This window comes from Monoraphidium neglectum, assembly GCF_000611645.1.
Source record: "Monoraphidium neglectum strain SAG 48.87 unplaced genomic scaffold scaffold01111, whole genome shotgun sequence".
Lineage (NCBI taxonomy): Eukaryota > Viridiplantae > Chlorophyta > Chlorophyceae > Sphaeropleales > Selenastraceae > Monoraphidium > Monoraphidium neglectum.
Genome location: NW_014012517.1, coordinates 1,080 through 17,102, shown reverse-complemented (window position 1 = coordinate 17,102; position 16,023 = coordinate 1,080). Strand labels below are relative to the sequence as shown.

The 16,023-nt window shown below is 62.6% G+C and overlaps 4 protein-coding genes across 4 annotated transcripts in view; 1 reads left to right on the top strand and 3 right to left on the bottom strand.

Moving 5' to 3' along the window:
* Nucleotides 1-824: 824 nt before the first annotated feature.
* On the bottom strand, nucleotides 825-1,162 carry MNEG_6686 (hypothetical protein; the record flags this gene model as incomplete). The annotated part of the gene is made up of 1 exon (XM_014044843.1): nucleotides 825-1,162. A coding segment is annotated over one exon (338 nt), but the record flags the coding sequence as incomplete, so codon positions are not given.
* A 1,099-nt stretch (nucleotides 1,163-2,261) lies between these two features.
* MNEG_6685 (pheophorbide a oxygenase) lies at nucleotides 2,262-6,623 on the bottom strand (the record flags this gene model as incomplete). Its single annotated transcript, XM_014044842.1, has 13 exons — nucleotides 2,262-2,523; nucleotides 2,757-2,878; nucleotides 2,976-3,156; nucleotides 3,482-3,525; nucleotides 3,883-4,078; nucleotides 4,322-4,458; nucleotides 4,683-4,764; nucleotides 4,998-5,134; nucleotides 5,257-5,473; nucleotides 5,788-5,858; nucleotides 6,026-6,140; nucleotides 6,340-6,415; nucleotides 6,593-6,623. 13 exons carry the CDS (start codon nucleotides 6,621-6,623, stop codon nucleotides 2,262-2,264), a joined length of 1,671 nt encoding a protein of 556 aa, XP_013900296.1.
* A 2,038-nt stretch (nucleotides 6,624-8,661) lies between these two features.
* Nucleotides 8,662-13,128, bottom strand: MNEG_6684 (pheophorbide a oxygenase; the record flags this gene model as incomplete). The annotated part of the gene is made up of 13 exons (XM_014044841.1): nucleotides 8,662-8,923; nucleotides 9,177-9,298; nucleotides 9,514-9,580; nucleotides 9,855-9,898; nucleotides 10,201-10,396; nucleotides 10,666-10,802; nucleotides 11,049-11,130; nucleotides 11,402-11,538; nucleotides 11,794-11,896; nucleotides 12,093-12,157; nucleotides 12,365-12,479; nucleotides 12,691-12,766; nucleotides 12,951-13,128. The coding sequence occupies 13 exons, from the start codon at nucleotides 13,126-13,128 to the stop codon at nucleotides 8,662-8,664; spliced, it is 1,584 nt and encodes a 527-aa protein (XP_013900295.1).
* Nucleotides 13,129-14,359: 1,231 nt separating this feature from the next.
* MNEG_6683 (hypothetical protein) overlaps nucleotides 14,360-16,023 on the top strand; it is a gene marked incomplete at both ends in the record, with an annotated part of 2,504 nt that continues 840 nt past the window's right edge. The window contains 4 exons of the mRNA XM_014044840.1: nucleotides 14,360-14,485; nucleotides 14,816-14,940; nucleotides 15,155-15,333; nucleotides 15,574-15,725. Of these exons, the coding sequence (XP_013900294.1) occupies nucleotides 14,360-14,485; nucleotides 14,816-14,940; nucleotides 15,155-15,333; nucleotides 15,574-15,725 (582 nt within the window). The remainder of the gene's footprint in view (nucleotides 14,486-14,815; nucleotides 14,941-15,154; nucleotides 15,334-15,573; nucleotides 15,726-16,023) is intronic.

The window sequence follows — 16,023 nt, the reverse complement described above, 5'->3', positions numbered from 1 at the left end:
TAGAGCTGCAAAGCCAACTAGCATGCAAGCTGAGTACAGCCCTCTGATCTGGCGTTGCGGTAGTGAATTTTTTGCGCAGTTCTCCATGCGTGATGATAACTTTTGAATGACATTGCACGCCCTGCAACTAGCATGCTTTGTAGGCATCAATTGCACCGATTCAACCACATCTGATCTCCTTGAGACTGAGTTTTTCACTTGCTGTTTGTACGCATGTAATGCCACTGTTGATAAGACCTTAACATGGTTCTGTCACAACCCAGAAACATGCCGCCCCGCACCCCGCACACACACAGCACACTGGACTTTGACAAGGGTTTGTTACTTGGTCATGGTGGGGGAGGATTCCCAGAGGGTTCCCCCTCGGCCTGTGTTGGCCGCGGCTGCCCTGCCACCTGCGCCAAAGGGGCGCCCTGCTCAACCAGCTTCTGAGGGCCGAGCCCCACCTTCTGCTGCCGCCACTCCGCCCACGCAGTGCTCCGCGCGATCTGCTCCGCACGCCGCTGGATCGACGCCTCCCACCGCTCCTGCTTCGCCCGCGACCGCAGCCAAGCCTCCTTCCAGGACTGGTCCGCGAGCTTCATCTGCTTGGCCCAGCCGCGGCAGAACCTGCGCCCGCCCCCACGGCCGGCAAGGTTGGTGAAAAGGGGCAGCGTCAGCCTCCATCCGTGGGCCCCTCAGCGGGTGCCTATGAGATCCCCAGCCTGCTGGCTGGAGAGCCACTGCAGCCGCTCAGCGAGCGCCTCGCCGCCGCGCCCTTGCCCTCTCCTCGCCCCTGAAGCGCACAAACCACAGTGCCCCCTCCCCTCCCTCCGAGCGCGCACCTCCTGCGGTTATGCCGCGGCATCTGCGAGTTGAATATAGCTTTGTAGTCCTTGAGGTGTGCCCGTGGCGGCGCATAAGGCGGCAACGGCTGGCTGGGCTTGGGCAGCATGGGGTCATAGTCGACTGCGCAGTAGTGCCACTGATGGCGCGCCGGCTTTTTCACCGCCGGCTTGCGGCTGGGTACCAAGCCGCGCCCGCCGGTCGCATAGGTGCGCAGCTGCTGCCAAGAGCCCGGCACAGCACTGCCATCGCTGCCACTGCCGCTGCTGGTGCTGGCGCTCTGCTGCTGCTGCATGGCCGCAGAGGCGCTGGTGTGTGCTGCCGCCATCTCCCCCATGGCGATGTGTGCGGCAGGCATGCAGCACCGATATAAAGTACCCTGAAATTCTGGAGAACCCCAGCCATGGACAAGCAGTTGTGACAGCTGCCGGAGGGCCATCGCGCAGGGGCCTGAGTACTCGTGATCTGCCCGCAGCACTTCTATGGATGGCTTACAAACAATAGTTGCACAAGCACGATCAGTGTTAAGTGCCCGTGTACTAAGCGGAATGGACCTGCACCTCTGTAGAGGTCTGTTGATATCAGTCTGGTTTCGTTGGCTACTATTGTTGCAGCTACAACAGGCAATAAGTGTGGCTGGTCACTCCGATGCACGGACAGGCTTCACCACCATCTCTGCCTGCTGTCGACTGCAGCAGGGCACCACCACTGCAACCCGTGCATGCAACCAGGAATGCATACCTGCCCAAGCTGCAAGCAGGCACGCACGTGTACCAGTCCTGATGGACATGCCTGTGCAAGCCACGTAATGTACAGTGAAATTACGTCACACACGTGAAGGGCGGACGCTGAGCGAGCATGCAAGTGGCCAACTCTTGCGCGCGGGATGCGTCGGCAAGCCTGGGGGCCTGAGGCTGCCATCTTGGATGGCAATGGCAGATGGCTCCCAGCCCAGCAGGGGGCGGTTCACAATTATGATGAGTGCAAAGTTGTGAGCCTATGTGCCTCAGTCATATGATACGGCAGTAGACCCGTATGATGAACCAGAACGCAGAAATTGCAAGGAAGTGTCGCTTTGCAAGGAAGTGTCGGTTCAGTCATAAGATAAAACAACAGCCTAAGGACGCACACAGGTGACAAAAGTCACCTGAGAAATTCTCACAATAAGTGGTTATTTTTGCGCCATTTTGGATGGCCCAAGGGCTTTTGGGGCCAAGGCGCTGCAGTACGGTCGTTAGATCGGGTCGCGCATGCCCTCAGCCTCTCCTATCTCAGCTATTCCCGACCGCCCAGCTCCAGCGCAGTAGACAGTCCGCGAATATGCGCCCTGCCCGCTGGTCTCTCAGATGCCACTCTCTTGCAGAAGACCCCTGCAGCACGCCCCTGCAAGGCCGCATGCGCCCTGCCCGAGGCTTTCTGCCCCTCTGACGACTCGCTTAGTGCTCGGAGTGGTCGTATTCATAGTATATGAAGAGCTGCCTGAACTTCAGCAGGCCAGCCACGACCGCCGCCGCCAGGGCGCCCGCGGTCCCCGCCTTGGCGCAGAACGGCGACAGCAGCGGCGCCGCGCCCGTCACGGCGGCCGCGACGACGGCGCCGAGCGAGACGGCGGCCGCGGCGGCGAGGACGCCGATGGCGATGTTGATGTTGCGTAGGGCCGCCAGGCAGTGGGGGCAGTTCTTGGTGTGCTGCTCGTACCTGGGCGGGGCATCGACGGTTGCGACAAGCGGCGGCGGTTGATCACATGATTGGCAAACTGCGCCCCAAGGCCGCCAGCTTCAGGTATTGTTGGTGATTTTGGCGAGAAACGGAAAGCAGCTGGCAGCCCTGTAAGCGGCCACGAACCAAAGCGCCTGTGCTCGCGACGTCCAGCTGCGCCCCACCTCCGAGCTGGCTGCCTGGCTCGGTCCCTGCCCGCGCACCGCGCCTACCTGTTGAACATCTCGCGTTTGGGCAGGACCGGCCCCAGGTCGGCCGCCGAGCGCGGCAGCACAGGCAGGGCGCCGCCGTAATCGTCCAGCCACCGCCGCCACCCGATGACGCCCGCGTCGATCTGCATGGAGGAGGCGCGGCGTGGGCGCGGACGCGGGCGGGTGGAACAGTGGCGCCCGACGCCCATACAGCTCTTGTGGGGTTGAAACGGCGCTCACATGCCGAGGCAAGTGCAGCAAGCAGGGGGCGCCGTGCAGCGCACAAGCGGGCGCGCGGCGCGGCTCGCTTCGGCGCAGTGCGGTCGCGGGGATGCGTGAATGGGCGCTGCGCACTGCTCCTGGCATGTAGTACTGCTTGCGCCATGACTCGTGGGACCCCTGCTTGTACAGCCGGCGCTCCCTGAGGGGCGGGGCGGGGCATGGCAAGTGGATTGGGTGGATGCGGCGCGCTGGGTCACAGGCGGATCCAGCTTGTGGAAGTGTGGGGGGGTGCAAACCTGGTTCTTCAGCATGCGTCGGGGTCGGGGCAAGCTTGATTTGTGTCCAGCCGTGTGAGGCTGCGCCAGCAGCTGCCATGAGGCGCCCCGGTGAAGCACCTGAGCCGTTCGGGCCGTGCACGCTTCTGCAAACCCCCTGACGTCGCCCGCCACATCGGCAAGGAAGATGCTCCTCCGGGCCGTGCAAGCCCCTCCCCAGAGGCGCGCCTCTTCCCCCCTGCAACTCACGCCTTGTGCAGGAAGTAGTCGTCGCCGTCCAGAATGTGGTTGTCCTGGGGTCGCAGGGCGCGAGGAATCGCACGCGCAGCGTAAGAGCCGCTTGAGGCAAGGCGCGGGGGGGCCGGCAAATCAACGCAGCAGCCGCGCGTGCGCAGGCGCAGGTGCAAGGGCGCGGGGGCGCCCATGTAAAGCGGCGGCGGTTGGCTGCTGAAGTGTAGTGAGTTCCAGAGAGACGCGCCGATGAGGGGCACGACTCACGATGATGGTCAGGTCCCAAACAGGCCAGGTTCAAAAAGGAGGACAGGCACGGGGCGGCACCCCCTGAAGGTGCCGCACATTGGCCCGCACGTCCCCAATGAGCAAGCATTGGTGATTTGGCGGACCCACAGGCCTCCCATCACCCACCCCACCTGCATTGCGTGCTGCAGGAACGGCAGCGCGTTCATGATGTCCATCCACACCAGGAAAAAAGCGGGCATCGGCCCCATGGGCACCTTTGCATTGGGGGCGTCCTTGCTGCGGATGAGGTTTGAGAACACGCGGGTCCAGCCGATGCGCGTGGGGGTGGCAAACAAGATCAGGTGGATGTCACTGGAGAAGCGCCATCTGTCGAGGGCGGTTTGCGTTTTTGTGTTGGGGAAATAGGGATCGGGCGTTGTTAAGGGTTGCCCGAAGGTGATGGCACGGAATATATAGGGTAGCCACGCTGCGAAGGGGCGCCAGGGGACGGGGCGTCTGAGCTGCCGACGACACTGCCCCATGCGGCGCGACGCAGTGCCCGCGAGACCCCGCAAAGGGCTGGGCGGCGAACAACGGCAACAGGGACAGGGGCGCTCCGCGTCGCCGCACCTGGAGCTTCCGGGCGGCGCGAACGTGAGGGTCTCCGTGCGCTGCCCGGGGCCGCTGTAGGCCGCTGTGAAGCCGCCCTTGCAGGTGATGTCACCAACAATGGAGGCCGCGGCCTCAGCAGGAGCGCCGCGGTCGCCCTGGGCACGTGTGTGTGCGACGGGGGTGGGCTTGGGGGCGCGCCGTTTGACGGGGTGGGGCGCAAGAGGCGGATATGCGGCCTTGCAGCTGCGTTTGCGGATGGAGACATCAACAAGGCCAAGAAGGGCAGGCATAGGGGTCATATGATGTCGCCTGTCAAACAGCAGCGCGCACTGCACGCGTCACGGCGGCCGGGTGCTGCGTGGCGTCACCCCTGACTTACGATGACGCCGTGGTGGCTGAACTGGACGTGGGAGGGGTCCACAAGGTTCTCAATCAGAGTGTCAAACGACACCGCCACGTCACTGGCGGTTGACAGGTAGAATTTGTGCGATGTTCACGCAGTCCTGACACACTCTAACCCTGTTGACGCTAATACTATCAGCAGGGCGCTCGGTGTCTGCACCCCGACAGCTCAAGACACCAAAACTATCGCTAGCCCCGCGAGGCCCGACGCCTAGCCACGCTGGTTGCAGACTGAGCGACCTCACGCCAGCGCTGCCTGCCCCCCTCGATATGCCGTCTGATGCCTCCTCACCGCTGGAACCACGTGCCCCGGGGCACCCAGTCGCCACTCAGCAGGTCTGGCGGCACGCTGGCGGGGGCTGTGGCGGCGGACTCGATCCACGCAGTGGGGCCGGCCTCGGCCCAGACCCATAGGGTGCCTAACAGCTCCTACAAATGGCACATGGGTTGGAAAGCATAAAGGCGCAGTAACAGAGCGTGCTGCTTGCGCGAAGGACGGCAGGCTCGAGCGTGCACCGCTACTCAAGTATGCAGGAGTCTCAGAAGAACACCGCGTGCATGGCGGGGGCCTGAGGCGCATCCCGTCCCCGTCCGCCGGAGGCAGTCCACAGAGCGCGGCGCCACGCAAATGGGTGCCGGCGTGCCTGCGACGGGTAGTGCTTGGCGCAGGCGCGGGCGCTGGCGGTGGCGGTGGCGAGGGCCTTGGGGTCTGCCATCTGGGGGATGCTCTTGCAGGCGCCCTTGCCGTCAAAGGTCCAGCCGTGGTAGCTGCGGGGAGGTGGGGGCGGGGGAGAGACCGGGTCGGCGGGCGGTGTTGAGTGGGCGGTCAAGGATTGTGATAGTTCTAGTGGGTGTTTTGTTGGTGGGAGTGGGGTTGTGCAAAAGGCCGCCGCGGCTGGTTGTGTGCAGCGTAACTCCAGTGACGCATTCCCCCTGTTGTGGTGGGCACACATTCGATGTGGGTCTGCAAGTGGGCCGAGGGCATGATACACCTTTGGCTGTCATTGGGCAGCTGCTCGCCCCGTGGCAGGCGGCTGATCCAAGTGTGGCCACCACTCAGGGGGTGTTCCGCGCCCACCCACCTGCACATGAGGGTGCCGTCGCCGTGCAGGCGCCCTTCACTCAGAGGCGCCAGGCGGTGGGGGCACGCGTCCTGTGGGAAGATGGAGGCAACAGCGTCACTCAGGCGTAGCGGGCTGACGGCAGCTGACCAATTGCGTCAACCTACTACGTCACGAGCGATAAATTAAACCCGCGAAACGCTTCGTCACACACATTCACCCCCAAAAGGCAGGCGGGGTGTGGCGCCCCACAGCGCACCTCGAGCACGCTCCAGTCGCCCTCTGGGGTGCGCCAGGCGACGAGGTCCAAGCCCAGGAGCTGCAGCGCGTTGGGCTTGTCGGGCTGCAGGCTCTCCAGCAGGGCCGCAGGGTACCTGTGAGCCGCAGGACCGCGACGCGCATATTGCACACTGCACAATGCCACAGACAGCGTACATCACCTGTGAATGACGCCGGCTGGAGCTAGGGCTGGCCGGCCGCCGGACAGAATTCAAAGCTGTTGAGAGGAGATATATGAGAAACTTGCAGCTGTCAGCATTCGTGTCTGTGACAACAGTGCTTCTGGAGCCTCACCAGTTCTTGTACCAGTTGAACTGCTCTGGCTGCTTGGCGGCCCGCTGTGGCTCCCCCACGGTCACCGGCGACTCCACTGCGCTTGCATGTGCATGCGCATATGCATGTGAATGAGCAAGTGCATGCAGCACGCCGGGCGCGGGCTCGAATGCGAGGGTTCTAGCCCTGCCTTGAGAGGGCGGGGAAGCGTGTCGCAGTGAACTTGCGTGGTGTCCGTGTCACGCACCAGCTCAGGCACGCGACTGCCCCTCACCTGCGGCGGTCTTGGGCGTCTGCACCAGCATGCGCGCACTCCACCTTATGCCGTTGTTGGACCCCCGCGCCGCTGCAGCGCCACAGCCGTGCCAGGCAGAACGACGAGCACCGCCAGTGCACATCAGTGGGGCGACCCGTGGCGCGGCTGGGGCATGGCCGGCCTTGCTCGCACCAATCCTAACTCGCATGTACATGGATGCCATGATTGCAGTGGAGGTGATAATGCGGGCTGTACAAACACCGATGGGGAATCGGGATGACACTAGCTAGCACGCCTTTCAAGTATGTACGCGGACGTCAGCGAGGCTTGATATCATAACAACGCCGTCAAGCAATCCAGCGTGCCTAGGGCACTTCACACCTGGAGTGCAATTCGTCCTTACAGTCCCTCGAGCACCTGGTGCGCGTGCCGTGTGCTGCTGCGCGCGGCCAGTTGCGGGTGACCTGCAGCGCTGTGTTGTGGCGGCGCGCTCCCTGCTGTGGTTGTGTGCTCCCGCAGCCACCAGCCTGTGTGTGACACCGCTATTTTTACCCCGCACGCGCCTGCGCACCCCCCCTGACCTAGGAAAGAAAGATGCTGTGCCAAGCCTGCGTGCGCTCGCGCTCCGCCCTGGCGCGACTGCGCAGCTGCCGGCAAGGGAGCTGGGCCTGCGGGCTGGCCTCGGCACAGCTTCGCAACCAGCGCCACTAACCTGGCAGCCAATGTCAACCATTGCGCTGAGTGCAGCACTAACCGACTGAATATATGAGATTCGTGTGCACTTGCTTGTCTGGAACTGCCGCAGCGACAGCAGCTCAACAGCTTGGGCCAATCGCACATCGGAATGCATCACGCGGTACTGCACATCTCACGAAATCGCCATGCGCATGATGGTGCAAAATCAGCAGCCACAGAGTGCACACTGACGCGCCCTGCAGGGTTTCAAGCGCACTATTTTGCAGCCACAGCGATGATGCATGGAGGTTGGTGTTCAACAGTGAGGCTGCCGCTCTGCGGTTGGGAATGGCAGGACACCATTCGAGGCAAGGGTGAAGCCCTTCTGCAGCGCATTGCTTCCCCGCATATGCTCTGCATTCAATCCACGATCACTCACTCTGTATTGGGCCATGATTTGCCACCCCTTGCCCCCACAATAAATGTCGTCTCCTATGGTTCACGTTGGCGGCCTACACCACTGTGTGCAGGGAGGCCCCAACCAACTATCGGGCCGATGGTGGCGCAGCATTGCAAGGCTGCAAAGGACTGCGCACAGGACACAGAGCGAGTGATTTCCGCCAGCCAAGCCAAAGGATGCTGCCTGTGTGCCATTGGTCACGTCGCAGACAGCGGCGCACGCCGGATCGCATCGCAAGAGGCTGCGTCCAGCAAAAGCAGGTCGAGGGCAGGCAGCAAATCCAGCTGCGTGCAGTGAAGTGACGAGATTCTCAACCTTCTGTATGTTACATGCAACACAATGGGGTTTGCGGGTGATGCTGCTCGCAAGGAGCAGCCATAGAATCTTGAGTACAAGCAGATGTCAAGACAAGTGCGGGGCTGGACAGGCAATGCAGCCCTCTCAACAACATACGGTGCAATGGTTGTGCGACCAAAGCAACCCTGGTATCCCATCGAATTTGAAGGGCAACATAGGGCGATATCTCTTCAGCCAACACAGGGCCTGGACGCAGGGCCCTGCTGATAATCACAGCAGGCAGACCGCGCGGTACTTGGACGCACGACGTCGCAAGGCGGGGTGTCGATGCGCGTCAAAGCACGGCTGGTGGAGGGACAAATGTCACTCGGAAGCAAGTCGGTGTGAATAAGAAGCAAGGTGTGAGGCGCCAGTGCACGCGGGCGCCTTGCCAATTGTGCAGCGTGTCCCAGGCCTCGGAGGCCGTACTAGCACCCACACACCATCCCAGCATACCAACATTGGTTGCACTCCACTCTGGTTTTCGTCTCTTGCTCCCTTGCCGATCAGCCAGAGGCAGGGCTGGCAAGCGGCCAACCCACCACGCATCTGCATGGCAGCCCCTGGCTGATTTTGCAGCGTGGGACCAGGATTGACCAACTGTCTGACAAAGTGTTCAGTGCTCGGAGTGGTCGTACTCGTAGTAAATGAAGAGCTGCCTGAACTTCAGCAGGCCAGCCACGACCGCCGCCGCCACAGCGCCCGCAGCTCCCGCCTTGGCGCAGAACGGCGACAGCAGCGGCGCCGCCCCCGTCACAGCGGCCGCGACGACCGCGCCGAGCGAGACGGCGGCCACGGCGGCGAGGACGCCGATCGCAATGTTGATGTTGCGTAGGGCCACCAGGCAGTGGGGGCAGTCCTTGGTGTGCTGCTCGTACCTGGAAGAAGATCATGTTGGAGAGCGTTGTAATGTAAGAGGGGTTGCATGACAGGGCCCACAAGTGAAGACAGGCCACCGGTGCAGATGGCTTTTTGAGTTGGGGCAGCAGAGACGCAGGAGTGCACCGGTCATCCAAAGTCACACTGGACATGGTCAGTAGCCAGAGCCCAGAGCATTCCGCGGCGTGCGCTGGCAACTGTGCAACTTGATCAGCAGCTCAGGAATCTCTGCAGATGCCACATGCCCCCAACCTGTCAAACATCTCGCGTTTGGGCAGGACCGGCCCCAGGTCGGCCGCCGAGCGCGGCAGGACAGGCAGGGCGCTGCCAAAATCGTCCAGCCACCGCCGCCACCCGATGACGCCCGCGTCGACCTGCAAGGAAGAGGCGCGGGCAGATATGCAGATGAGGTCTGGCGTCCCAAGACCTCCGAGCACAGTTGTTTTTGACGCTTGGTTGGAGAGCCGCAATGGAAGGCGCACGGGCAGAGCCACCAAGCAATTCTTGCAAGGTTCTGCCAAGCAGTTCAATCAGAGTGCACCGCCAAGACTGAAGCGGGGCACTGGCTGCATCAGTGGGCGCTGCGCACCGATCCGGGCATGTAGTACTGCTTGGGCCATGACTCATGGGACCCCTGCTTGTACAGCCGGCGCTCCCTGGGTGCGGGGGAGGGGGGGAGAGCGCGGGTGAATTGGGTGATTGCGGCACGCTGGGTCAACGCAGATCCAGCTTGTGCAAGGTCTCGAACACATTTCATCACTCCAAACATGCTGAATGGAGGGACGAGACCTGGTTGGATGGCCGGCATAACTGAGCTGCCCAGCCGTGCGCAAGACCAATCGCCTCGCTGGCCTGCCTTCTCAAGCTGCGCGTGCCTGATGCATGGACACCCTCATCCCGCTTCCTGGAAGCAAAACCACAATGACTCACGCCTTATGCAGAAAATAGTCATCACCATCCAGGATTTTGTTGTGCTGGGGTGGCAGGTAGCAATGGCCAAGGAGAGCGCAAGAGTCAGATGTGCACACGTGAGGGTGGCACAGGCGCAGTGGAAGCGGGATGGTATCAGCGGGGAACACAATAAGAGAGGAGAAAGAGATCTAAGGGGTTAGTGGAGACGGTGCCTTCAGGCCCACGTGGGGCATCAAGCGCAGGAAAGGCAGCTGGCTGCTCCACTCGGTGGTACGGCAAACAAGCCTGCGAATTTGTGCCCGAGGGCGCGCGCTGCGGATGTGCGCCCTGGCTACGCAGCGCTTGGCAGCCCTGTCTGTCCCACCTGCAGCGGGTGCTGCAGCCACGGCACCGAGTCGATGACCGTGATCATGATCCGCACAAACAGGGGCAGCTGGTCGTTGGGCGGCCGCTTGTTGGGGCTGTTCTTGTCGCCGATCATGTTGACAAACACGCGGGTCCAGCCGACGCGCGTGGGGGTGGCGAACAGCTGGAGGTGGACGTCACCAGGAAAGTGCCACCTGTCGAGGGCAGGGCACGAACGTCGTTGCAAGGCGGATGTTACTGTGTCGTATTGCAGGGTGTGATGAAAGGGCCATGAGACGACTTGCTGTGACCGGCAGTACATGTCTGTACAACGCAAGCGATGCATGCTTCACGATCGACGTGCACCCAGACAAGGAAGCAGGGCATGCGCGATGCACGGCCAGCCTTACCTCAGCTGCACCTACAAAACTGGCCAGCTAGCGAACAAACAGGAATAGCAGACTGAAACGTTCCCCGGCCCCACCTTGAGCTGCTGGGGGGTGAAAACACAACATTCTCAACGCGCTGCCCGATGCCGTTGTAGCCCACTGTGAAGCCGCCCTTGCATGTGATGTCGCCGACGATGGAGGCGGCTGCCTGAGCGGGGGCGCCGCGGTCGCCCTGCGCAATGCAATGTTGTGGTGCTGGGAGTGAGGAGAAACGAAATGTGTTGCAGGGTAGCCAGCGCAGTGCTTGCACTGGAGTGCTTGCGGGTCAGCCGGAAGAGGCAATGACAGAGGCAGTGGCTTTGAACAGACGAAGCGGTGTACAGCTTTGCTTGCCATTGATGCGGGGTCCAGATAAAGTCAAGAAAAAAACTGTGATGGTCGAGTTGCTGAGTGTCACATGGCGTCACCCCTGACTCACGATGACGCCGTGGTGGCTGAACTGGACGTGGGAGGGGTCCACGACGTTCTCGACCAGCGTGTCAAATGAGACCGGCACGTCCCTGCGCAGGCACATTGCAAGCAGTGAGAGGCGTGCATGTGGCGCTCCCATGTTTGAAGCACCTCGGCTTTATCACAACCGCAGGGTTGCCAGCGGAAGTGAAGTCTGCATATATATGTAGAGAAACCCTGCACCTGCATGGGCGGATGGCGGCCAGATCATGCTGCCCAAAACGCATCAAGCAACACTCCCCCCCCCAAAATCCAGCCGGCCGCATGCTAGCGCCTCCGCCTGGCCCTCGTCCCATAACCCCGTGCCTCCGAGCTGCTCACCGCTGGAACCAGGTGCCCTTGGGGACCCAGTCGCCGCTCAGCAGGTCTGGGGCCAGGCTGGTGGGGGTCGTGGCGGCGGACTCGATCCACGCCGTGGGGCCGGCCTCGGCCCAGACCCACAGGATCCCAAACAGCTCCTGCAAAAGGCGCGCGATTGCACGGGTACGGAGGCGCGTTAGGGGTTGATGGTTCAGGGGAAGGCATGGTGCAGGCAAACGCAGCAGACAAGGGTCGCAACGGACTGTAACTGCAAGGCAGAGCGTCGCGTTTGAGACAGCATACTGCTAGCAGTGGGCTCTCTCCTCGCACGTGCCCTCACGCCCTCAACGGTGCTGCCATCACGCCGTACATAGCGGCGCTGGGCGCCTTGCCTGCGAGGGGTAGCGCTTGACGCAGGCTCGGGCACTGCCCGTGGCGGTGGCGAGGGCCTTGGGGTCTGCCATCTGGGGGATGCTCTTGCAGGCGCCCTTGCCGTCAAAGGTCCAGCCGTGGTAGCTGGAGGGAGTTGGGGGCGGGGCCGGGGCCGTTAATCGGTGGTGGTGGTGATCAAACGAGTACGCATGTGGGGGGGCGGCAGTGGCATGCTCTGTTTCGACGCAAGCAAAAGCACAGCCCGTGGAGTGCGGGGCGTGAAGGGCAAGCTTCCGCCACCAGGCAATCCACCAGGCAATCCTGAGCCACCCACCTGCACATGAGGGTGCCGTCGCTGTGCAGGCGCCCTTCACTCAGAGGCGCCAGACGGTGGGGGCATGCGTCCTGTGTGTGTGTGTGGGGGGGGGGGCAACGGCGTCTGTCAGTTGCAGCGCGCTGATGGCAGGTGACCCAGCGCACAAACGGGCCCGCATCCCCCTGATAGAGGGTGCACATGGCGACGCGCACCCGCCCAGGGGTTGGCACACAGCTGCCCCTGCAGGCCCAACAGGCCCAACAGGCCCAACAGGCCGGGATGCAGGCCAACCTCACCTCGAGCACGCTCCACTCGCCCTCTGGGGTGCGCCAGGCGACGAGGTCCAAGCCCAGGAGCTGCAGCGCGTTGGGCTTGTCGGGCTGCAGGCTCTCCAGCAGGGCCGCAGGGTACCTGCGAGCGGCAGGACCGCGACGCGGGGGGGGGGGGGCGCGCGAGAATGTCAGCAGTGCAGCTGTTTTTTGTGCCAGGGCACAAGGATCAGAGGGCGGCACTTGCCTTGCTGGGGTTCACTGGTGTGCCTAAAGAGCTTCTGCACCAATGTGACAAATGCCGGGGAGATTGCACCAGCAGCGGCAACGACCACATGTGAGGTGGGCCTCACCAGTTCTTGTACCAGTTGAACTGCTCCGGCTGCTTGGGCGCGGGGAGCGGCTCCGCCACAATCGCTGGCGACTCCACTGCAAGGGATTGCGCGTGGGCATGCACGTCAAGATCACTGCTAAGAACTTTGAACAGGCTGGATGTCAGCCTGGGGGTTTTTGATAGTGCCTTCAGCACCGCCCCTCCCATGATGACGACACAAAGGGCGGGAAATCGGCATCCATCTCCCAGCACCATCTGAGGCCCGCGAACGACCCTCACCTGCAGCCGTCTTGGGTGTTTGCACCAGCCTGCGCACGGCGGCTCCTGCCCCATTGTAGGATGGCCGGGTGATTGCCGGGGCGCAGCGCCGCGCAGCAGCAGCGCCCAGGGCCACACGCGGCGCCGCCGGAGTGCGGCTTGCCTGCACCCGTTGCCGGATGTCAATGCTGGCACGCATTTGAATGTTCTTGTAGTATAGTATGTTGTTGACGCTTCGGCCGGTGAGCCCAACACCGAACAATCCGACCTTGAGACCTTCGTCTGTTCGCAGACCGCAGGGTGAATGACGCAGGCTGTACTGGTATCTCCGCTTGTAGGAATTTTATGGTTCACTGGCTCACAGCCGCCTCACTTTCACCAGCTTACTGGACCAATCCGTCACCCGGTGTGTGTCGTAATCACTTCAGCGTATTGTCAGCAGCCAGACGCAGCCAGGTTCGCAGTAGCATCAAGGACGGCAGGTGCTGGATTCATGTTGAAAGTTTTTCTCTTTTTGCCAGGTTGCAGGTTCTGAGCCACCCCACATATCCCAACATAGCACAGCACAGCACACACAGCACGCACAGCACAGACCAAAACACCAACGAACCAGGTGGATCGGCCGCTCACATCAACACCTCTGGTTAGTCAGCCGCCAACTGGGATAATCTCATTCTATTTGCGCTCATTGCTGACACATCTACTAGGGATTAGCTAGCTGCTGACATCCGCCTGCGTGCGCTGGCATCTTCACATACTAGCAAGCGATGCCAAGCGCACAAATGTTGCGAACTGTGCGTGTGCATGGTGCGTCCTGTCATGCGCGACTCAGGCTTTCGGCTGGTCAATGCGCATCCTGTCCTCTGGCATCTGACATGAGCTTGATGAGGGCCTCACCCGTCCCGCAACAATGCAGTCCGCACGTACTCAGCTGCATCGTGGCACGAGCGCTCGGGCTCCTCGGAGCTCATTACCGCATGGCTGCATGTATGTGTGCAGGAATGCAACCAAAGTACAGGCCGTCAGCATCGCGCTTGTAGCAGGAGGCAGTGGCTGTGCAACCAGACAGGCACGCATCTCGATCGCAGTTGCAATCGCATCCTGCTGCTGTTCTGCATGGCGCCGGCAGCTTACATACGTTAGCTTGTTGCGGTAGCCTACACTGGTAGAGGTATCATGTGATGTGCAGCTAGCATGTGCCAGGGCTTGGTGAAACTGCTCATGAAGAAGCTGCGTCAGATCACATAAGGCCTTGTGTCTCAGTCTGCTCTCACTATGCGAAGTGGGACGACTGCCAGCACTTCTACGAGACTTGCGTATCGATACACGGCAAATTTGTGCGCTACCGTGCCTCATCAATCGTGTCGTGGCTCCACCTCCTTTCAAAAGCAGGCTATCCGCCTACTATTTCGCGTCTGCCACGCTTTACGATGCAGACGCGGTCCAAACAGCAGCGGCTCGTGTCGCAAGCGGCGGCAGCGCGTGTCAGTGCTGGCGTCGTGCCGTGCTCATGGCAGAGCGTCGACGAGGGCGTCTTCGGGCACATCTTGGAGCAGGTCAGAAGGTTGTTACAGCTTATAATTGCCAGTTGGGGCTGTGCGGATGCATGGGCAGGGAGCAAGGATACCGCGACGCACAGCAAAGCACACTTGTCGTCGGCGTTTGAGCGCCAGGTGCACGGCCGCCCCCAGATCTGCCGAAAACAGCAGCAGCCTTCTCAGCCAGCATCTGAAGGGCCAGCTTCAGCCGCACTCTGGCCGCCTAAATTGCCACCACCGCCGCAATCACCTCCGCCGTCACCGCCCTCAATCATGGCCCCCACCCCCACCCCCCTCTTCACACACCCCCGACCCCCGACCCGCGGCCCGCTCCCCCGCCGCCGCCAGGCGCGCCTGCCGCGCCGCGAGGTCGTCCGGCTGGGCGGCGTCTGCCAGAGCTGGCGGCGCGCGGTGTGGTCCGCCACCACCAGCCTCACGGTGGTCGCGCGGATGGACGGCCTCAACCTGCCCGGGTGAGCGCGGGCGCATCGTCGCGCCTTGCTCTGGTCTAGCTCGTGGCTGCACAATTCAACATGCTGCCATCACAAGGGATCCATGCTACTTTTGGCGTGCGCCTGATTCCATGTGCAGCCGCCTGCCGAGTACGGCTCCGCTGGTTGTGGAGCGGACGGCCCTGTCGCCTGTTTGGCTCTCGAGCGAGTGAGTCCCTGCATCCACCTGGCACAGGGACGAGTCCGGCCTCGTGCCCTGGCTGACGAGCCGCCTCCGCGCCGCGCCGCGGCTGCGGTGCCTGCGCGTCTGCTGCGGCTTCAACCTGGTCGCGGCGGTGATGGCGGCGGCGACGGCGCATGCGCGAGGGCTGACGACGCTGGAGCTTTCCTTTTACGTGGGCGAGGGCGTCCAAGGTGGGGGCGTGCGGCGGGCGTGACCTGCGCTTTGTCGGCAGTTGCCCCGGCAAGGGCACTCGCGATTGCTCGACTCTGGGCTGTCCGGGACATTCGTCGCCCGTGTGCGGCGCGGGCAGCATGCCTGAACATGTTGGGTGCGCCCCATTTCCCTGCTGCTGGAGCCGCCGCACATGGTTGCCCACCCCGCTTCTGCTGCCCCAGCACCGCGCTGCCCCCGCGCACCGCCCTGCGTCGCAGGGCCGCTGCCTGCATCCGCGCTGCTGGGACTTACGAAGCTGCGGTCCCTCAGGGCTCTGGCGCTGGGCACGGGCGGCGACACCGCGCAGCCGCACATCACAAAGCTCTCAGCCCTGAAGCAGCTGACACGCCTCGAGATGCCCTATGCACAGGTGCGTGCGTGCGTGCTCGGGAGGCCTGACCCCATGCATGCCTGTGCGGTTGTCACATGCTCATGCTTCTGCATTCATGCACTCAATGTCGTGGAGCTTCGGCCAATTATGTTTTGCTGTGCCTCGACGCACAGGCGGCTGCCCCAAGCCTGCAAACCCGGGCATGCCCCTTTCCTGCTCACGCATGCCATCGCCATGCTCCTCCTGAGCGGCCTGCGACGCCCCCCCCCCCACCACAACCACCATCCGTCTCTCCCTCCCGCCGCGGACGCATCCACACGCCGCCCCACCCTTGTCC